Here is a 22,880-nt window from a genome sequence, read left to right on the forward strand (position 1 = left end):
AAAGAAAAGCAAGACACAGCGTAGGTCCTGTTGTGCAAGGGCTGCATGCAGCCTCAGGCTGGTCTGCGAATAGATAGGATGTCTGGGGATCAGTCCATGGGCAAGATACTGCCTTTGTGTTGGGGAAATGGTCCCAGGACACACTGGAATCCCTTTGCTTACTGTGTGTTGGGTAGAACAATGAATTTATTTAGCCTGGATCAAGAAAAACAGTATCCAACTGTATTCCCTGGAAAGAAGGTCATTGCAGATTAAACTGTCCGTGGTTGTTTTGTTACAGGCTCCAAACTCTGTAACTCCGAATACAGTAATCCAGATCAATAGTATGCTGACAATTTTAAGTTGAATATAACATTAAAATGAGAGGCTTTTGCCTACTAGTGCTAGAAAAGAGCTAAAGTTTTGTCTGAATTCTCAACAGAGAGAGAAATGCCAAATGAACTTGGATTATTGAGTGGTACCTTCATCCTCTGGGTACAAAAATGTAATGGAGCATAAATAGGAGGAGGTAAATTCAATTTAACTGTCTTCTGTTAAAATAAAAGCCTATGGAGCAAGGTGATCAGACTAGAACAGTCCCAAGTACGACTGTGTAGGGTCTTATACAGAAGGACATACAAGACTGCAGGACGAGGTGATCTGTTATGTAGCCGTTACAGTCTTACCCATGCCTGTGTTTGCTGGGGACTGGCCAGAGCTTCCAGTGTGCTAATACCTATCCAAGTTACTTGCCCTTACCTATGGCAATCCCAGACGTTGCTGATGTGTACCTACATACCGTTCCTTTTCAGCTTTGCTTTGCGGTGAGTCAGAAGAGGCTGTACAAGGTGACATTTCATCTAAAGCTGCTGCATATGTAGCCTTTGGACTAATCAGAATTGCTGGTGCTTTTTGTGTGACAAAAGAGCACAGCGTCCAAGATAAACTGAGGAGAAGAGATCTGGGTATGCAAGCCTTCATTTAAAAAAGGCATCTTTCATCTCGCTGACAGTGAGGTTCCTGCAGCACTTTGATTGCCCTTTAATTATGCCTGTTTTTCCTGGTTTGTTTGAAAGGCAGATCTTGTTAGAAAAAGGTGCTGTGTGGAAAGAACTTGGCTGTCTCTGCTGCCCTTCCTTGAGGGCATGCAGCAGAGCTGCCGGATTTTTTTTTTTTTTTTCTGCACTGTTAAAACAGAAGATTGTTTCTTGTAGATTTGAACGTAGGCATGGTGTGTTTCTCCCAAGTCGGGCGAGGAGGGGTGTGAGTGGTCGGGTGGTTAAAGCAGACGGGGAAGTCATGAGGTCTGGCTTCTTCCCACGCCGACTTCCAGCCTGATCCTGGAGGAGGTGCTTTAATCCTTCTGCCTTTGGTCTTCCATTGTGTGCGGCTGGGCTGCTGCTTGTCTGCTGGAAAGGCTGCAGGAAACCCAGCCTGGTGTTGGGTCGAGGAGGGTTTGTAGCATGTTGGGGTATAGGTCACCAGATGTGTGAGGGTTAACACCTTGTACTAGCTCACGGGTTTCATGCTGTTTGGTGTTTTATCTTTAAATCTTGCTGTTGTGGAACCATTTGTCTCAATGAGAATCTCAGCTTTCATTAATAATAATAAAAAAGTATGAAAAAAAATTGACAAAAAAGAAAAGGATAATAAAGCCTGGTTTCGATTGAAGAGAAAAGCCTGGAAATATGATTCATATGTAGACTAAAGGCTTAACTGCCAAGCAAGCAAAATAACTTGAGAACACGTTTCTAATCCTTTTAGAAATCTCAGTTTTAAAGAAAATCTACGTAACTTTTGAGGGCTTGACTCATGTTTGCAAGTGCTCGGGCTTGACAATACTCTATTTTTAAGTGCTGTCTTTATGTTGAATCTTGGGAGGCGAGATGAAAATGGTTTTTTTTTAAAAGTAACAACAAATCTTAATATAGCTGAGAATGCGGAACTGCCCTTAGAAAAATAGGTTGGACACATGAAAAGGAATCTTGCTCAGCAGGCTGAAGACGCAGAGCAACTTCTGTGGTTACGTTTTTCTTTCTTCTGGCAATTTTGGGGTGGGGATGTAACTGGCACAGTTGCTTGGCCTTACGTTTCTTTTTGAATGCAAGTCAGATTTTTCTGAACAAAAAGCTTGAAACTCTTTTAGCCCAAACTGGAGAAGCTTTTTCTAAAACTTCATATTTCTGGAACTTGAGGCAACCTGATGTTGCTCAAAAATAGGAGTTAGAGGATGGGTAGGGTGAAGTAGATGACCCTTTTGAGCTGAAATTACTTTGTATGAACAGGAGAAGAGAGGCTGGCTCTCGGTTGCCTTCGAGAGGTGGTTGGGTTTTAGTTGTCATCTCCTGCCCAGAGTCTTGAAGACTTAAATGGCATGAAAATTAAGTCAGCTGCTTAAAGCCAAAGCTAATCAAATGAGGAGACTCTAAAGTAAGAAGGTAATGTTTGTCATCTGACAGGCAATCCCAAATTCCCATGGGATACCTGTGCAGCTCTGCTACCGTGGCATGCCTCTGTCATCCTGAGACCAACCCTTCTGCCTTCATCCCAGTGTGCTGCGTGGGCTTTGCGTGGCTGGTAAGCCATGAAAACTGAAAACATAGACCTGAATTAGCTGGTAAAGAAGTGGCACTGCTTGCTCAGGAACTGGTGGGTGATGCTGCACTTTGAGTCTGCTGGTGTCCAGTGGTGTGAAACTGAAGTAAGGGATTTCACAGAAATTTTGAGGCTGTGGTGGACCCGTTGGCATGGCTGCTTGGGCATGTGTTCTTGAGGAACGCAGTGATTTCTTCATACAAATGTGAGAGCTGTGTGTGAATATTCAGTATGGGTAAATAAATTTAAAGTTAAAATGTAAAAATATGCAAACACCAGAGCTAAGGCTCTTTTTTAAAAAACAAAACCTCTGCTCAGGGAAGACAATTATTCAGGCTGTGCGTACATCTGATTACCTGCCTCCGAAGTGGGTGAAAGCAGCTCTTCAAACTCCTTGAAGCTTTCCCCCGAGGTGCGCCAGCGCTGCAAGCAAAACACCCTTGTAAAGCTGAAGGTAGTAAAGAGGGAAGGAGGGGTTGGATAAAAGCTGCCAAAGCTATCGTTTGGGTTAGCCTGGGGAAGATCGAGAAGAGCTTAATTTACAGTAAACTTCTGGCTGTGATTTGGGATTTATTTAACATTTTCAAAAAAAAGTTGTCTTGGATAAACATGGGTTAGGGATGGTGAGACACAGGCTGGAAAGCGAGAGGGCATTGAGCGCTGGCTCATCTTTGCCGCTGCTGTCCCTGCATATCATCCTGGCTTGGGCCACCGCAGAACAAGCAGCGCAGGTTGGGGTGGCTGGGGATGGGGCTCTGCTGGCATGCTTCACTGGCCTGAGTTGGGTGTTCTTTTACGCATTTCCATGTCCTTTTGCACAAGTGGGACTCGGTGGGGGCATTGCCAGCTCTGTGAGTGTGTGTGTGCGTGTGTGTGCACGAGGGAAGGGATGGGGACTGTTTGCTGACATGTGTGCCAGCAGCTGCCTCCCTGCTCCGGGGCAGCTGGGGCTCATGGGCTGCAAGGAGTTGCGTGTGAATCTTGAACATTCAGACAAGTTATTGAGAGAGAAAATACTTATCTTATGCTATTCCCCACTCCCAGCTTTGTATAGTACTGTGTTATATATGGGGGGAAGAAAAAGCTTCTGTTCCTCATCTGTTGGTAGTTATTACATTTCAATTTCCCCTCTTTTGTTAAAGCTAGTGAAGGATCTTGCAGAACCTGTGCAAAGGACGCTGTGATAAGCGTTGTGCAAAACCACAAATCCTACCCAAACCCATAAGCTTTTCAAAACCTACCTTGAGACTTTTCAACACCGGGGTGGCTCCGGGAGGTGGCACTAACTCACTGCACAGTCTGTCAGATGGCTGCTTCGTAGTAGTAGCACAAGGAGTGAGTGATCAGGTAGTGGGATAGTTAGTACTCCTGCAAAATCTCTGGCAAGGTGCTTCTGGCTCCCAAAGTTTTATTTTTTTAAAGCAGTGGTTTCTAAGACTTTCTTTTTGAGGCAGAGAGGAGCCATTGCAGGTCTCAGTAACTCATAAATTCCTGGTAATTAATCGTTGCGGTTTCTTCTGAGACATGCCAGTAATGGGGATTACGCCTGGAGAAAAGCGTGGCACACAGCAAGCCCGTGTTCTGGATACAAAGTACTCTTATCTCTTCATATCCACACGAGGATATTCCTTCTGTTAAGCAGCATTGGACTTATTCTCTGGTTGTATGGGTTTGGGGTTTTTGGGGGGGGGGTTGGTGGTTTTTATTTATTTTTTTATGCAATTATGAAAATGAAATTAGATATGTTAAAAATCACTCTTAAATAATTTTCCCCATATTTTTTTTTTTCCACTGGAATAATGAAAATATTTACTCTTTCCCTTTTGATCTGAACATTAACAGGGTACTGTAAGTCTTACTGGGGTATATTCCATATTCCCCAATAAGGGAACTGGCCTGGGGACCAGCACTGTTTAATATCTTTGCTGGCAACATGGGCAGTGGGATTGAGAGCACTCTCAGCAAGTTTGCCAATACCAAGCTGTGTGGTGAGGTCGACAAGCTGGAAGGAGTGGGTGTTGTCCAGAGGGACCCTGACAGGCTGGAGAGGTGGGCCTGTGCAAACCTCAGGAAGTTCAGCAAGGCCAAGCGCAAGGTCGTGCACCTGGGTCGGGGCAATCCCAAGCACAGATACAGGCTGGGCAGTGAGTGGATCAAGAGCAGCCCTGCAGAGGAGGACTTGGGGGCACTGGTGGACAAAAAGGTGGACATGACCCAGCAATGTGCGCTCACAGCCCAGAAAGCCAATCGCATCCTGGGCTGCATCAAGAGAACTGTGGCCAGCAGGTCGAGGGAGGTGATTCTGCCCCTCTGCTCTGCTCTGATGAGACCCCACCTGCAGTGCCGTGTCCAGCTGTGTGGGGCCCCCAACACAAGAAAGACATGGAGGTGCTTGAGCAGTCCAGAGGAGGGCCACGAAGATGATGAGGGGGCTGGAGCACCTCCCCTGTGAGGACAGGCTGAGAGAGTTGGGGTTGGTCAGCCTGGAGAAGAGAAGGCTCTGGGGAGACCTTATAGCGGCCTTCCAATGCTTCAAGGGGGCCTACAGGAAAGGTGGGGAGGGAATTTGAACAGGAAGTGTAGGGATGGGATGAGGGGTAACAGTTTCAAACTAAAAGAGGGTAGCTTAGAGTAGATATTAGGAATAAGTTCCTCACTGTGAGGGTGGTGAGGTACTGGCACAAGTTGCCCAGAGAAGCTGTGGCTGCCCCCTCCCTGGCAATGTTCAAGGCCAGGCTGGATGGGGCTTGGAGCAACCTGGTCTAGTGGGAGGTGTCCCTACCCATGGCAGGGGGGCTGGAACTAGGTGATTGTTGAGGTCCCTTCCAACCCAAAGCATTCTATAAATATTCAAGATAGTGTTTGTCTTTTTAAGTGTAAAGCCCAGAAACTCTTTCACTGAAATAACAGCATTATTCCTGTGCTTTAAGATGACATGTTGCCTGATTTTTTTTTTAAAAGCTTTTAATATAATTTACAGGAAAAAAAAAAGGAACCAAAAAAACCCCAGGTGGTTTCAAGCATAAGCTGTGCTCACAGCAGCTTATGTGCGCTCTTGGAAGGCTCTGTTTTAACTTGCCTAAAGTAACATAAATTTTTCAAAGTATGTTTGTGTTCTTACCAAGATGGTAAAACACTGGGCAGTGAGGACTACTGGGTGTAGGAGGATTCCTGTTGCTAGAAGTTTGATGATGACATTTGAGATCTCTTGGGCTGAAATACCGCAGAAAGATGAGTGGAGTCTTCATAAAGTTTGGAGAGTTTGTTCCAACTCATTCTGGACAAAGAGGCTTTATCTCCTGTAATGGCTTATATAAAGAATTAAGAATGTTGTACCGCTTCTTCGTGATTTTACCTGATCTCTCAGAACAAAGAAGGTCCTTGCAGTGGCAAGGACCAGCATTTAGATCTCAACACTCACCAAGTAGTCTCTTGCTCAGTGGCCAGCCAGGAGTCTGTGTGTCACTACTGATGGGTGCTGCTTTCTGCTTCTGCAGGTTTTCATTTCTGTGAACTGCCTCAGCACAGATTTCTCCTCTCAGAAGGGAGTTAAAGGCCTGCCCCTGAATCTTCAGATCGACACCTACAGCTACAATAACAGGAGTAACAAACCTGTCCACAGAGCCTACTGCCAGATTAAAGTCTTCTGCGACAAGGTAAGGTTGGATCAGTATGCCAGTGACCTTTTGGAAAAGGTTGTTCCACAGTTTACCAGCTTTTTTTTTTTTTTTTTTTTCTTTTTTTTTTAATTTTTTATTTTGACTCTAATTCTGTCACTTGCTGTTTTGGCTCACTGAAAACTCCCATCTGTGTTCAGCCTTTGCAAGGAAAAAAATTCAACCCCTTCTACTTGGCTCATAGGTGTTATGATGACCTCAGATAAATCTGCTGTGCTCAGAATGCTGGAGCGCTGAGAAGTGTTCCTGAGCATTGGCTTTGGAGAAAGGTCAGCCAGTGGCAGAAGACTGACTGTTGGTCTCCAGACACTGGAAAGTCCTGCCGAGTGCTTTCAGTAGGAGAAATCATTGCAATTGATTGGAGCAAGTGGAGGCTTGTCTTTTTGCCCCAGCTGTGTGTTGGTCCTTTTAAATTTCTTCATGGGTTCTTACTGCATTTGTTATAAAAACAAAACAACCTCGTAATTTGCACATATTGTGAACAGAAAATGTTGCTGCTTTCATTGTACTGCCGTGAGATACAGCAGTATAATAAAAGCCATTTACAAGCTGGATGGGTGCTGTAATTTGACTGCTCTGCCTAATGCATTTAGCACACAGCGAATTAACACCTTTCCCAAAGCCACTGCTCACCAGAAGCTGTGAAAGAAACAGGAGCTGAGCTGAAAGCAGTTGTAAAAGCTTAACTGCATTTGCAAAGAAAGGACCTTTCCCAGTCTTTGTAACCTGTTCCTGCCTGAGCAGTCTTTTGAAGGACCAGAGCAAGTAATGTGCAATGTTGCTGTTTCCAGCGTGACCAAGATCTTCCTAGGCTGGGGTAAATGCTGCCTCGACTTTCCCAGTTCTTCTTCTGATTGCTGTGAGCCACACCAAGTTCCTGTTTTGCTACCATCCTGCTTAATTAGGGCCTCTCATTCTTTGCATCCAGACTCCCATCTTCATGGCGTGGACTCTGTGGGTGATATCTCAAACACCTTTCTGCAGCTGCAGGTCTAAGGCAGGCTCGTGACCCCCACTCTTGAGTCCTGTGCTAGCTTTGCAGTGGTTACATACTGTGTGATCTTGCCTTGTTGTCATCCCCCAGGACAGTGCTATAAAGATTAATCTCCTGTGCCATTGCTTCGCCTCCACTTACCTCCCAAAATACATGGAGCCCTTTACAGTCTGCCTCTGCTGGAGCATCTCATTGGCCCATCCCACCACGTTTTATTGTCCATCTACATGCTTTTTAAATAGGCCCCTCTGCTTTCCTGCGTGGCTGCAGCTGCCTGCCAGTGTAAAGCTACTTAGTCATCTTCCTTCAAGTGCCTCCTGAGGTGGCTCCTGTTGTGATGATTTCTGCAAAGAATTTACCAGGGAGTTAACGAATGCTCTCCAGACCTATCTCAAAGGCTTGCTGGTAAGCCTAAGAGGCTTGGATCTCATGTACTTTCTTCAGGCCTTTTTTTTTTTTTCCCCCCTTTTCTTTTCCTCTAAAGTGAGACTGAGGCAAGTGTGTCATCTAAAGCTCTTTTATTATCTGGGAGTTTTGTATGTTATCAGCCTGTGTTCTCTGCAATACCACTGAGTGTATACTTGCTGCAGGGAAGGGGGGGGATCTCTTACTCGTAAGTTGTCCAGTCAGTTACTGATACTGTGCTAAAATTACTGACAGGCTTGTGCCACTGCTAAGACGACAAATTGGTTAATAAAAAGGCAGAAGTGTAGTCAGTAGATAGCTTAAAGAAAACCATCTGAGTCTATACCATAAATTTCAGCAAATCTATTAGTACAGTAATGCCAGTGTTATCTTTTATTTTCCTTTGGGATTTCGACCCTTCCTCCTGCTTTATTTCTCCAGCTACTTTGCAAATTGGACCTGAATTAAAATGGGAGGGAGGGAAGGAGAAAAGATTACTTTTCTGTATTTAATCTGACTGTTGTTCATTCTGTGAACATGCAGCCAATGTGAGGTTGGTGCCTGATGATCCTGCAATTTGCATTTTTAGAAATGGTATTGAAGTTTGCTGCCTTTCAGATCCAGGCTGAGTCCGACAATGAGAGCTTGGGATGGAGGCTAACAAGCTGAATACTGTCTGTCATCACATTGAATCAAACTGCGTACTGAAACGCTTGTTTGAGGCACTGGGCAAGTGCTCCTGTGAGCAGACCTGTGTCCTTACAGCTGCAGGTACTGACTTGTAGACCATAATGCTGGCCACCTTCTCCAGGCTCCTATAAGAGCATTGGCATTTCGGAAGGAGCACCCATTTTCTGCCCTGTTTTGAATATGAGCTAATCAATTGGCTAGTCTTGAATGTTTACAGGCCCATCGTTACTATAGTATCCACACGTATTGCGGTCCTTAATGTGTTTGTACTCATGTGATCAGTCTTACCTGTAGAAGTGGTGTTACCCATGTTTTCTTTGTGGAGGGCCAAGTCTGTACTGTGGAGGTCTGTTGGAAAAAACAGCACAAAGTGAGAATGCTGTGGCCACCTAACAGGGACAGCTCTGTGTAGGTCCCCTTTATTCCTTTCTCTGTTATGGCTGTGCTTGCATCACACACCTGAACTGACATTGAACCCAGACGCTGGCACGGCAGTCCTCTGCTGTCTCTTTTTGTGTGTGTACGAATCGATAGATGCCCTGCGGAAGGTCAAACAGTTTTAGTTAATGTTGTGTGGTGTCCTTTGCACAGGAAAGGAGTGAAGGAGGAGAATTCCCACGCTTGCAGTAGATGGGAAAGCTATTGGTGCTTGTTTCTAGTTTTTTGGCTGCTGCTTCTGAGACCAAGTTTCTTCGTGCGTTTCTGTTTTCCCCTTCGCTTGCTCTCTGTGGAAAGGGGGACCACAGGTGTCCAGGATGTTTGGTTTCCATCTAATCCTATGTGGTTTCAAGACCTGAGAAAAGCAGTATGGGCGTAATGGTGTCATCCTGTGGCATGTTACAGCACAAGCTTCATTCAGGCTTGGCCCAGCAATATTTGGGCTGTGTGAGGATGGGGGCTGACCTGTCCCAGAGGAAGATGACCTCTGCTGTAAATTGTGCCTAAGCTAAGCATCCACAAGGGAAAGATTAGATACAGAATTTCACAGGCTAGCTAGTGTTGTCCTCTGGGAGCTGCCATTACTCTTGTAGTGGTGGACAGGGCAGTGCTGTGGGAAGGCTTTTGTGGGATGGTAGGAACAGGTGAGTGAAGTGCTGTTGGAAGGAGAGAGATGGTGCAAGGCAGCTGGAGGCAGCATTGATGCAGACAGGCAGCAACATGGAGACTGTTCCTTCTGTTGCATGTAACAGAATCATAGAATGGCTTGGGTGGGAAGGTACCTTAAAGATCACCTAGTTCCATGCTCCTGCCCTGGGCAGGGATACCTTCCACTAGACCAGGTTGCTCCAAGCCCCATCCAACCTGGCCTTGAACATTGCCAGGGAGGGGGCAGCCACAGCTTCTCTGGGCAGCTTGTGCCAGTGCCTCACCACCCTCACAGTGAAGAGCTTCTTCCTAATACCTACTCTAAATCTCCCCTCTTTCAGTTTGAAACTGTTACCCCTCGTCCTATCCCTACACTCCCTGATCAACAGCCCCTCCCCACCTTTCCTGTAGGCCCCCTTGAAGCATTGGAAGGCCGCTATAAGGTCTCCCTGGAGCCTTCTCCTCTCCAGGCTGACCAACCCCAACTCTCTCAGCCTGTCCTCACAGGGGAGGTGCTCCAGCCCCCTCATCATCTTCGTGGCCCTCCTCTGGACTGCTCAAGCACCTCCATGTCTTTCTTGTGCTGAGGACCTCTGAGCTGGACACAGCACTGCAGAGTAGAGGGGGAGAATCACCTCCATCAGCCTGCTGGCCACACTTCTCTTGATGCAGCCCAGGATGCGATTGGCTTTCTGGACTGCGAGCGCACATTGCTGGCTCATGTCCACCTTTTTATCCACCAGTGCCCCCAAGTCCTCTTCCGCAGGGCTGCTCTTGATCCACTCATTGCCCAGCCTGTATCTGTGCTTGGGATTGCCCCGACCCAGGTGCATGACCTTGCGCTTGGCCTTGCTGAACTTCCTGAGGTTTGCACAGGCCCACCTCTCCAGCCTGTCAGGGTCCCTTTGGACAACACCCACTCCTTCCAGCTTGTCGACCTCACCACACAGCTTGGTGTTGGCAAACTTGCTGAGAGTGCTGTCAATCCTACTGTCCATGTCACCGAAAAAGATGTTAAACAGCTCTGGTCCCATTACCAATCCCTGAGAAATGCCACTCATCCCTGATCTCCACTTGCACATCAAGCCTTTGACAGCAACTCTGAGTGCAACCATTCAGCCGATTCCTTATCCACTTGTCTCTCCAGTTTAGAGACCAGGATGTTTTGTGGGACAGCATCAAATGTTTTGCACAAGTCCAGGTATGCATGCTCTGATGGATTAACACGTTCTCCTCAAGGAAGCAGCCTGAAGCTGCTTGTGTCCTTGATGTTAGGTGGGAGAAAAGGTGATTATGTTAATGCACATCAAATATCTAGGCTAATTTTCCTTTTTATTGCTAGTGCAGACACGTCCTCTGCTCCCTAGCAGGCGCAGGCATCCTGTCAGCTATAGAGTATTGATTTACTGGGAGGTTAGGAGGGCTATTGCCTTAGGCACTGTTTCCCACCCCATTACCACATGCTTTTTGACATCTCATTCACTGTAGCTAATCTGGTCTTCCTCCAGCACCACTGCAAGGATGTGGGTGTGTTTTGGCAGCCTTTCAGGGGTGGGAATGAGAAATAATGGCTTCCTGTAGCCAGATAACTGTTGCTGCTTACCCTGCTTTGCAGGAGGGTGTTGGGACACAGGTATAACTTGTGTGTACCAGCTGGGGCAGTGATCTAGTGGTAGCACCAGGACTTAGTGTTGGGAATCTACTTTGGACTTAACCACCTTATGCAACCAGCAATGTCCCTGCCTTATCCCACAGTCACGTGGGAGGTCTGGGCAGAGCTGGAGGAATGAGCACAATTCCAATACAAACCTTCTTCCTTCCTGCTCTCTCTGTCATAGCTGCCTGCACCTTGCAGAAAATATAGTTCTCTCCCTACTGCTGCTTGGTTTGGAGGGCCAGGAACCATGGCAGGAACCTGGTTAGGCATCTGTGGATTCCCCCACAGCCTGGCCCTGATAAAAAGAGAAGTAATGCCTGCTTTACGATTATGCATGTCTTCAGCCTGAGGTCAGTGAAGGCTGGTATAACTGCTGCCGGCTCCATGTGCAACTTGCAGGAGGGTATCTTACGCTTGGTGATCTGAGCGTGGCTTGGTTTTTGTAGATCAGGATTTAATGATGATCTAGTGAACTTTTAAACTGAGGGAACTTGCAAGTTTTTATTGTTTTAAACACTTCAGATATATTTTGTCTCGCACTTCATACAGTTGTTATAATTGTGGATATCTTTTGTCATCATATTACTTGGAAGAAAAGCAATTGTTTGCATATTGGATAAGGTTGTTGGATTTCATTAGATGACAGGACTTGAAAGTAAACTCTGGGTAGATCTCGAAGTTGGCACACTGGCAAACCTGCAGCTCTGGTACCATGAAGCTGACCTCCACAAACATAGCTTTGGAAGAGTCAGTGTTCCTGCTTCTGCAGCTGAAAAAAAAACCCCAAAAAACCTAAAAGACCTTCTTTACCTTCTCTCTCTCCCCACCCCCCTTCCCCTTAATCTTGTTTGGCAGGGAGCAGAGAGGAAGATCAGGGATGAAGAGCGAAAGCAAAGCAAAAGAAAAGGCAAGTGCACTGACCCCAGCTCTCAGTTGAATGCCTGTAAGTAGAAATTATTCTATCTTTATTTTAAATAGTAGATCTCATTTTGGTTACAAATAACCTGTGCGGTAGTACTCTCCTAAGTCAATTTTTATCCCCTGTGGAATAGCGTTTGTTTTAAGCAGTTGCTTGTGTAGCCATAAATTGTGTTTTGCAACATACTGAGTCACTTAGGACTTCTCTTCTACCTGGTTCTTCCTGTCCAAGACAGGATCCTTCTATGTTTTCATTCGGATATGGTCTTCTAGCAGATGAAATGACAGGGCGGGTATGTGATTTTTTGGGCACTGCTGGAGCCCCTGCAGCTCTGTGTGGCAGCAAATACTGGAGCTGTTCCAAGTGTTTCCAGCTTGATCCTAAATTTAGGCTTTAACTTATGTTGAAAATGTGTTTATAACTGTGCAGCAAGGTGGTGGCATCCTTGGGACTGAGCCTGCAGCTTTGCACAATTCTAGAGTCAAGTGATCTTTAGTAAATAATTTCAATATAAGTTGTGAAGGATGTGAAGGCCTCAGCACTTATGATATGTAAAGGCTGCGGAGCTTCTTCTGGTTGAACATCTTTCCTTTAACTGCTGCAGATGACTGCAACAGATCCTGTGTTTGGAGGACTAGTTATTCCCCAACAGAGCTGCTTAGAGGAAAATGTATCTCCCTGTTCTTCCTTTGCACGGGGCAGGTTCGTGCTCTCCCTGGCTCTGCTTGATGTGCTTGTCAGAGCTGTGCTGTTAGCAGTCCAACTGGTTCAACGAGCATGTACCTCACAGCTTGCTGGGCAGGATTTTCCTGATGCAGCAAGTACAGGCTGCTGGAGCAGCTTCAGAAGAAGATTATGCTACAAGGGAACCCATTTGCTCAAGGGCAGTTGCAGAAAGGGCTGGGTTTTTGGTTTTTTTCCCAATGTACAGAGTGAGAGGTAGGTTTAGCACACAGTTAGCATTTCACAAATGTAGTAGCCCCAACAGGTCCCAAAAGATTATTGCGTGCAGCCCTTTGCGTAATGGCTGGCAAGTACAAACAGTTTCAATACAGATTTCCAGGATCTTATGATTTTACAAAAGCTGCTTTCCAGTGTGAATTTCCTAGGCTTGGGCTTAGCCTGATGTGACCTTTTTTCCTGGAAAGTACAAGCCATTGCTGTTTAGTTCGTGTAGGAAGTTTTTGATTGCTTTAACCCATAAGCTATTACACCCACCTCCAGGATCACAAATGGCCTGAGCGCCTGGACTCATCAACAGCAAAAGTAGTTTGTAACTTCTGGACAATGTTATTTTCTACAGCAATTGAGCAATCTTTAAAAAAAAAAAAATCATTTTTGCAAGGAGGGAAAAAAAAAAAGGAGATTTTCCACTAGGGACATCAGAAGTGAAGTGTTTTGCTTGCAGTTGGTTTGACCCAAAATAGAAATGTTTCCACTTGGTAAAATGAGTGGAAGTCTTCAACTGGGATCAGTTTGATGTGAATGTGTCTGAAGTGCAGTTTAAGGCACCTCTTGCCTCACTCTCTCCCGAATGGGTCTTTGTGGATGAAGACTTCCCACTTGATGCCTTGTGTCAAGTCAGCTGGTGTGTCACGAGAGCTGAAATGCTCTGTGGGAGACAGTGCTGGTCCTGGTGGAGGATGAACTGGGGTCTGGCAGCTTAAGGTGACCAGGGTGAACAATGAGACGAATGAAATTGAATTTGGAAGCATGGAATAGAAACGTAACTGTAAATGGAGCATCTCGCAAGAAACAGTATTTGTACCTTCTCTGCACTGTGTTAGTGCCTCTGTGGTGCTGTCTCTCTGGGAGGGTCCCAACTGGAACCATGTGCGTTGCAGGTTGTCTCTGTCTTCTTTCTGCCTTCCTGGTATGGGAAATCCATCAGCCTTTGAGGGAACAGATAGGGAGAAGAGGGGACTCTGACTAGCTTTTGCCCTCTGTTTGGGTGGTTTGATTGGTACGTGGAAGATCTGTGTTTCCTCTGTTGGGGTGAGTGGCCAGGCCATTCTGCAGCTCAGTTTTATATCTGAACGAGGTCAAGCAGCTCTCCTGGAGAGATGGAGCGAACTCCTACTCCTCGAGCTGTTTCCTCGGGGTCTGGGCCCTCATCTAAGAGGCAGACAACCCAGCTTCAAACTCCTCTACCACAGGTTTAACCCTGACTACAGAGTACCCCTGTTCAACAGCATATGTGTCTCTTAAATGATGTAGGAAAGCCACAGCCCCATCGGTGTTTTCACTACCCTCTATTCCAACCTTTGGTGTCTCCGCAGTTTCTGATGTCAAAGTGCCAATGCTTCCCTCACACAAACGTACAGACATCACCATCTTCAAGCCCTTCATGGATCTAGACACTCAGCCGGTCCTTTTCATTCCTGACGTTCACTTTGCGAATCTTCAGCGTGGTGCTCACGTAAGTAAAGCTCGTGGGTCTGGGCATGAGGAGGGATGTATTTGCAAAAAGCCTGATATGCTCTGTGTGTATATGTGTATTTTTATATATATGAAATGCCAGACTATGTGCAAATACAGCCTGAGCCTGACATGAGGAAGAGCAGTTGCCCCTAGTCACATTGGCTGGAGTTAACTGGGGATGTTTTATGAATAAATTACTTGTCTATGAACTGCCGTTTACATGAACCTGAAATGATGGTTCCAAAGCGTCTCCAGATGAGAGTTCATTGAATGAACTGTGGGCTGATTTTTCTCTTGTAAAATACATTGGGTACCTGGTGCACTGCTGTAGACCTTGGGCTCCTCCAGCCTGCTGCTGCTGCAGGGTGAATAGCTGTTTTGTGGAACTGGCAAGTGTGTCAGCTCTGTGATCCACTGCCAGAGGGCTCTGCCTCAGCGTTCCTGGGAAGTCGCAGCTGACAAGAAACTGGAAGGGAAAAGATTAGAGTGCAACCAAATTTCAAAATCTTGAACTTTCCTGTGCTGGGAGTTCTGGCATGCTCTAACAGAATCTAAACCTTACTTTTTCACAGCATTCCCTAAACTCCTAACATGGTTGGAGAATGAGCTTGTATCTGTAAGGCTGACTTTTCTGCATGTTTTCCAGTGAAGGCCCTAGTGCTGTGTCAGTCCTGATAGAAATCTGGTTAGCTCTTGTATGTTCCTGTCTCTCTCATTTGAGATCCTTTAATTTCTATTTATGAAAAGAGTTAAAGAAGATGCTTACTTGCTTTTGGAAGATTGAGACAAAGTGTCATTTGATACAGGGTTGAAAGATAGTAAGAGGAAATGAATTCTAGTTCTGGATAAAATTTTCACAACCTGAAGCGCAAGTATTATTTGTGTATTAAAATGAAGGCCAGTGTTTGTTGCTTGGACCAAAGCATCTTACTTCTAATAGTGAAGCCGTGGCTGGCTCCCCACTTGACAGATTTATTTTCCCCTGTGTCCTGTACTCATGTGCTTGAGTGAGTTGGATGGTTGCTGTCTGCCTGTCCCTTGTGGCTCCTGCTGTTGGCTCAGGGGTTACCCCTCCTTTAACTTGATGCTGTTGGACCTCTGCTCGTTCCAGATGCAGCAGGATGGTTGTTCCATGTCAGTGACTCTTCAACGCAAACAAAGCTATTGCTAAGTTGCTATTAACAGATAGCACTTAGAAGGATGGGGAGAGCATTGCTGACGAGACCATGTTGCGCCAGCTAATGGGTCTGTCCTTATGCAGCTTTGTTTTGTAATGTTCAGAGCCCTTTGTAGTGTTTTCCAAGGACTGAGTACCACAGACGGTTCTCACTAGCTAATTCAGCATGTGTTTTTCTGTATATGTCAAGAAAACCTCCCCTTTGTTTTAAAAGGTCCTTCCTGTTGCTTCAGAAGAACTGGAGGGTGAAAGGTAAGAGCTGCACTACTTCAGCCTACTGAAGTCTTGCCCTTAGACAGAGAGGTGAGTCCCTGTAGTTGTACCACTGCTAAGTTTTTGCCCTGTCAATGACAGCTCCAACCTGAAGAGAGGAGCCTATATTGGTGAAGAGGACTTTATTGCTACTCCGAATAAGATGGCCAGAATAGAAGAACCAAAAAGAGGTATTATTTTCTTCTTTCAGAGACTGAATTATTGGAGTGTTTGTCCATCATGATAGAGAGATGCATCTGAGGGTAAAGAGTTATTTTAATTTATTTTGGACTATACTTTAGTCTGATTTTTCTGGCTTTGTGTAGTAATAGAAAGAGTTCATGCATCTTTTACAATGTCAGAATTTCTGGGATTTTCTGCCAACTTGGACGCTAGTTGGCTCTGAACCTGTAAGGAAAGAGACTCAGAGGAAGTGAGCAGTTTACCAATCTCCTTGGTGATTTGGGGGAGAGAATTCATCACGTAATCCACTACAAAATACTTTGGAAGTCCTCTCTAGGACTTTAAGCAATGAATGCCAAGAGCTGGTTCTGGGTATAAAACTGTTGTATCTTTCATCATGCTGGAAAATGGGCTGTTCACTGCTGAGAGCCAAACTGAGAGAATATTCTGCTCATTTTTAACCTGTTGTCAACCTTTGCAATTTGATGTGGGATTGGATGTTGCTGTGGTGTTGTGGAAGGAGATGAGAGGTCCCTTTGGAGATGGTGTAGAGGATTACCTGCCTGATGACAGTAGTGTGTGGAAGGACCAAGACAAAGCTTAAAGGATTAACAGACAAGGATTACACTTGTGATGTGGCAAAGCTTAAGTCTAGCAAGTCTGACCTTAATGGGGCTGCAGTTCTGTAGCCTGGATAAACTAGTAAGGAAGGATGGATTTTATAAAAGGAAATTAAACTTCTTGGGTTTTCTTGTTGCTGTATGCCATTAAATGAGATCCATGGGATTCTCTCTCCTTCAGCTGGTATATCATCCGACCTGTGCTGTAACAGAGACTCTGCACACTGTCTTCATTTTCTAAATCTACAGTCCTTTTTTCAAACTCGCCTTTAGCAGAGGAGATCTGTCAAGGTGCTGTGCTGTCCTGAGTTCACCTTGGTCAATTAGATATGCCAGTAATTGTTCTGTATTGCAGGTGTGTCAAAGCTGTGGCTGATGAACCCTTGTAAACAATCCAGGCTGCAATACCTAGTCATTAGAAGGTGGATTAAAGAGAGCAAAGCTGTTGAAGTCCAAGCTTTCTTGCTCTCATGGCTTATTCCTCAGCCTTAATGCAGTTTTTAATGAGGCTGGTGTTACATACAATGACTCTCTGCTAGCTTGAGAATGCTAGGGATGCTTACCTAATTAGGTTTCTTATTCTTTTGTTCCCCTCCTAGCAGGTGGCTAAGTCTGCATCATGTGTCAGCTGGGGTGGTGTGAGCATGATTGAAACATGGCAAGGGGTAGGAAGAGAGATGAGACAGCATAGGAAGCGCAGAGGACTGTACAAATAAATTATTTAAAAACGAGAAAGTGGCTAGGATGTCTTCACCTGCTGTGGTCACGTCTGTCAAATAATTTTATTGTGCAAAATCTTATGGCAGATCACCTGTGAGATATGGATAACCTAAAGTCCCAAAACCTGTGTGTTTTGCATTCTACCTTTCTATGTTTCAAATGTAACCCTTTTTTTTAAATAATAGAGAAAATAGCAAATAGAGAAAAATCTAAAAGTATTTTGACAATAAAGGCGTTTTGAGCACGCAGTATTTCTGTGTGCAAAAACATTGTTTTGAGCTAACCTAGCTATGCATGGTTTTGGTGCAATCTTCAATGTATATTGAAATGTACATATGTATATCTCCTTGTGAGATCCTCAATGTATATTACACTGTACTTAGCCACTATCATGTACTGATCATTTTTGAGGAGCAATTATGCAGTAAATTGAGAGCAGCCATGCTAAGAAGGACTTGTGGCTGAAAAACTGAATACGAGCCAGGAATGTGCACTTGCAGCCCAGAAATCCGGTCGCATCCTGGGCTGCATCAAGAGAAGTGTGGCCAGCAGGTCGAGGGAGGTGATTCTGCCCCTCTGCTCTGCTCTGGTGAGACCCCACCTGCAGTGCTGTGTCCAGCTCTGGGGCCTCCAGCACAGCAAAGACACAGACCTGCTCAGAGCTCATCATCTAAGAAAGACATGGAGCTGCTCGAGCAGGTCCAGAGGAGGGCCACAAAGATGATGAGGGGGCTGGAGCACCTCCCCTGTGAGGACAGGCTGAGAGAGTTGGGGTTGTTCAGCCTGGAGGAGAGAAGGCTCCAGGAAGACCTTATAGCGGCCTTCCAGTACTTAAAGGGGGCCTACAGAAAGGGTGGGATTATCAGCGATTATAGGGATAGGATGAGGGGGGGTGGTTTCAAACTGAAAGAGGGTAAATTTAGATTAGATCTTAGGAAGAAGTTCTTTACTGTGTGAGTGGTGAGGCACTGGCCCAGAGAAGCTGTGGCTGCCCCCTCCCTGGCAGTGTTCAAGGCCAGGTTGGATGGGGCTTGGAGCAACCTGGTCTAGCGCGAGGTGTCCTGCCTACAGCAGGGTGGTTGGACTATGTGATCTTTAGAGATTCCTTCCGACCCAAACCATTCTGTGATTCTAAATTCCTCTCTCTGATTCATCTTTCAGTGTTGCTGTATGTCCGAAAAGAGTCAGAGGAAGTCTTTGATGCACTAATGTTAAAGACACCGTCTCTGAAAGGTCTAATGGAAGCAGTAAGTAATAAGGCTGTTTTATAGTCCTTGCCTCCAGTTTGAGAAAAAGCAAGTGTAGTCCCTGGCTTTCCAGTCCTTATACACTGCACACAGGAGCTAGACTCTCAATCGCAGCTTGCATCCACATATTCCTGCTCTTCTGGATAAGAAATATAAGGCTGATTTCCTTTTGCTAACATGGAAATTAATGTAAATGATGCTTTAATTTGTTATTAAGGGATTTCAGAAAGCTTCCCTTTTAAGTACTTTACCCCACATCTGTGGGGTCTGGGTGTAGTGTTTGTCAGCCTTCCTGAAAATCCAGGTGTGTCAAGCTTTATGACTGGATATCCAAGATGGTCCCAAAATGGCAGGGGCTGCTGGAGAGAGAGCCTTCTAGGCTCACTTCTTATGCAGGCTCTGCTTTGGCCAAGCTGCAGAAGCAGCTGTGTAGGTGTTTTCCTACTTTTGTCAGAAAATAGTCAACAGATTCCCACTGTGGATGTCCCTCATGTCAGAGAGGGTATTTTAATTAGAAGACAGTGTGATTTCCAGCATGTGTTCAGTGGCTTGGGTTTATTTCAGTCTTTCAAAGCCTTGTTTGGGGGCCTTCCCTCCCCCTTCCTAACCTGCTTATGAAGAGCTCCAAGTCCCAGCTTCTGAGTGTGCTTGAAGAGTTTTATAGATCTGTGCACATGTGCGTGAAATTGCTCTCTGGTACTTGAGTTCCAAAATAGCCTTCCACTACCCCTGCTGCTGCAGTGCTGCAAAGAAAATACAGAGCTTAACTCCGAGGAATGGTGTAATGTTTGGCACGAGCTCAAAACTGACGTGTCTGGCTGTCCCTTTCTGTGACTAATGCCTCATTGATCCTCAGAGGACGAAGGCTTTGGGGCTTGTCGTGGTTTCACCCCAGCTGGCAACTGAGCACCGTGTAGCTACTTGCTCACTCTTCCTCCCCCCTGTGGGGAGGAGAATTGGGGAAAAAAAGTAATACTCATGGGTTGAGATAAGGACAGTTTAGTAATTGAAATAAAATATAGTAATAACTGTAACAATAATAATAATTGTAATGAAAAGGAAGATAGCAAAAAGAGAGAGAAATAAAAGACAAGTGATGCACAGTGCAGTTGCTCACTGATGCCCAGCCAGTCCCTGAGCAGCAATCGAACCCCCACCCCACCCTCCTCCAGCCAGCTCCCCCCCAGTTTATATACTGAGCATGACGTCCTATGGTATGGAATATCCCTTTGGCTATTTTGGGTCAGCTGTCCTGGCTATGCTCCCTCCAATTTTATTGTGTACCTCCTCACTGGGAGAGCATGGGAAAGTGAAAAGTTTGTTGACTTAGGATAGGCACTACTTAGCAACAACTAAAACATCAGTCTGTTATCAACATTATTCTCACACTAAATCCAAAACACAGCACTGTACCAGCTACTAGGAAGAAAATCAGTTCTACCCCAGCCAAAACCAGGACAGGGTTATCTTGCTGTTAGCTTCAGGACCCAGAGATGGTTCTGTAAACCAAAGCTCACTCCTGGCTGTGGAGCTTTCCCAGTGCAGGCAGGCTGGAGGTGGGGGTTAATGGGGCTATGAAGGCTTGAAGGCTATGAAGTCCTTGCTTACCCCATGGACGTGGAGTAAAGCTGCGCCTTTGTTCTTTCACTTGGATTCCTTAAAGCAAGGAACCAAGAGCTCACAACTGTGGCTTGGAGGAAACCCCCCGTGCTTTGGCATCCTGAAACGGCGTATTGGTTTAGTACTTGCTGTTGGTGTGATAGAGCAGTTTGCCAAAGTAAACCGGCCTTGGGTTACTGACCTCCTGACTTTCTGGAGGTTTGTACAGTGAAGTGCCATTGTTAGTGGCTGTGGTTTTACGCTGAGGTCACCCTGATGGGTAAGGGGGATGTTTCTGATCAGCTTGTGTTCTTGGCAGCAGGGGTTTTTGCTCTGTTGCTGTTTTCTTCCTGCACCAGCCACTGTGGTGAGTAGTTTTCACCTGATCCCTTTGACACTGAATTTAAAAGTGGTTTTTGATATGCTAAGAGAACAGAGAGCCAAGAGAGGATGAGAACCAGGGTGTGGGGTGGGGTTTTTTTAATGCGTGGGCTTTTTGGTGTGGGGGCAGGGGTTTACTATGTGAGAAGTCAGTGGCCAGGTTTAGAACGTGATTAAATTTTTTGCACGGAAGTTGGCAAACTGCAGAGGAGGGCTTCTTATCTGTAGGCTTATGCTATAATTCAGGATTAGCGTTGCCTTTATAGGGCAGAGCAGTTTTTGTCTGCAGACCTTTTTTTGTTCCTTTCTGTAAAATAGTAAGTGGAAGACAATGCCAGCAGTCTCCCTGCTTCTCCAATGCTTACTTTCTTTTGTTCTAGATATCTGACAAGTATGACGTTCCTTTTGATAAAATAGGAAAGATCTTCAAAAAATGTAAAAAAGGGTGAGTATGTACCTGTGCAGCAACTGTCTGAGAATATGAACTCGTTTTTTCAAACCTGTAGGCAAATCTGCTTTATAATTCCTCCATGCACTGCCCCTATGCAAATACCATTTGCAGACATGCGTGTGCGCGTGCATGCAACATACTAATCCTGTTCCAATGTCATGCCTAGAGCAGAAGACAGGAAAGGTCCTATAGAAATAAGTAGTCTGACTTCCTGGGTAAATACAAGTCATGGCACCTCTCTGGCTTAATTGCTATTTGAACCAGAGTTGATAATGTCAGAGGAAGAAGAGTTCAGTTTGTTTAAAGACTCCTAGTGACGAAGAACCTACTTTAACCCATGTTAAATTGTTCAGTGGTTAACTGTACTTGTTCATGTCTACGTTTGGCTGCAATTACTAAACCTGGTTGTCTTTTTGTGTGCTAAATTGAAGAGAGCTTTACTTGTGAAGTACCTGTTCCACACAGAGGCCACGTTCCATAGTCCTTTTATTTTGTAGCATAAATAGCCAAGTTCCTGAATACGTCTGCTTTTGATTTTTTTTTTCTTTTATTCCCTCAGTAATTTTCTTGGTTTTGTTTTTTTTTTTTTTTTTCTCTGAAGTCACTTCAGTGTCTTAGCCCCTTCCTCTGGCTGGAAAAATACATCCTTTAATCAGCTCTAGAATGTAGTTTCAAGGCTTGTGCTTTCTTAGCAGAATTAACCCACCAGAATAACTGGAAAAGGTTTGAATTGATGGTACCTAGGTGACTTCTAAGGACAGCTTGGTGTGTGTGTGTGCGCACACGTGCACACTCACATGCGTGTGTGCATATGCAAATACACAAGTACTGACTGTTCTAGCAGATGAAGTGGCCAGGCATCAGCTATTTCTTCCCTTCAAGCTCTGTAGGGCTTTGTGCTGATGGTTTATATCTGTCAAACAAATCAGTTCAGAGCCCCAAGGTTGTCCAAGTGTCTGCAGCTTCAGCAGGATTTCTGCCAGTTCTGAGATCTCCCTCCCTCCCTAGTCCAGGAGCCAAGACTTAACCCTTTTGTGCAGATCTTAGAAGCACAGCCACAAGCCTTGATGGCAGGTTTGGGTAAGAACAGCTAGATCTGCTGTAGGAAGCAGTGGGTCAGAGATAGATGAGCAGGGATCTTGCATTATCTCTGGACAGTCCAGGCTCTCTCAGACTTGAGGGCACCTTTGTTGCCTTTGGCGTTTAGAACTGTAATATTTCCCTGACTTATTTTATTTTTCCAGAATTCTGGTCAACATGGACGATAACATTGTGAAACACTATTCTAATGAAGATACCTTCCAGTTGCAGATTGAAGAAGTTGGAGGATCTTACAAGCTCACTCTCACTGAGATCTAAGATAGTAGATCCTCTGTGGATTTTAAACAAGGGTCTCAAGTGAACATTTTCCCATAATTTAGGATGTTGGGCAAAACACTAATTGCCTTCTCCAGAAGAAAGCCAGGTGTTGACTTGTTCTGGGGAGCAGAGCAGTGTTTTTGCTTAATACATTTGTGTTCCTGTTCTTTCCAAAGAACATTGTAATGCTCATGACCTTATTTGCACTTGAAATGAGCGAGCAAAGACCGGCAATTAAATAGAGAGTATGTATAAAACACTAGTAAATAATGTGAGGGGAAAACTCCTGGAAAGAGGCCTTTTAGAGTGGTGGTATCTTATTTATCTGTTCAGTATCCATGTTTGAGCCCGTCATCAGCTAATACGATTTTATTGGACTGTTTTCTGCTAGGTAGAGCTGCAAAACTACTAATTGGTACTAGTAGTAATTGCGTGCAGGTTGGATAAAAGCCTTTATAATGTTTACTC

General features: G+C 45.2%; 1 protein-coding gene across 3 annotated transcripts in view; it reads left to right on the forward strand.

The window, feature by feature from the left end:
* Positions 1–22,412, forward strand: part of GRHL1 (grainyhead like transcription factor 1) — a 42,555-nt gene extending 20,143 nt beyond the window's left edge. For 2 of the 3 annotated variants that reach the window (XM_086461570.1, XM_086461569.1), the window contains exons 9-16: positions 6,072–6,230; positions 11,939–12,026; positions 14,282–14,421; positions 15,815–15,852; positions 15,955–16,043; positions 18,537–18,622; positions 20,983–21,047; positions 22,298–22,412. In XM_086461570.1, the coding sequence (XP_086317696.1) occupies positions 6,072–6,230; positions 11,939–12,026; positions 14,282–14,421; positions 15,815–15,852; positions 15,955–16,043; positions 18,537–18,622; positions 20,983–21,047; positions 22,298–22,412 (780 nt within the window). The remainder of the gene's footprint in view (positions 1–6,071; positions 6,231–11,938; positions 12,027–14,281; positions 14,422–15,814; positions 15,853–15,954; positions 16,044–18,536; positions 18,623–20,982; positions 21,048–22,297) is intronic. The other variant, XM_086461571.1, reaches the window with a different exon arrangement.
* The last annotated feature ends 468 nt before the right edge of the window (positions 22,413–22,880 follow it).

The sequence above is a fragment of the Leptosomus discolor genome, chromosome 2 (assembly GCF_034619465.1).
Source record: "Leptosomus discolor isolate bLepDis1 chromosome 2, bLepDis1.hap2, whole genome shotgun sequence".
In the NCBI taxonomy this organism is placed as follows: Eukaryota; Metazoa; Chordata; class Aves; order Leptosomiformes; family Leptosomidae; genus Leptosomus; species Leptosomus discolor.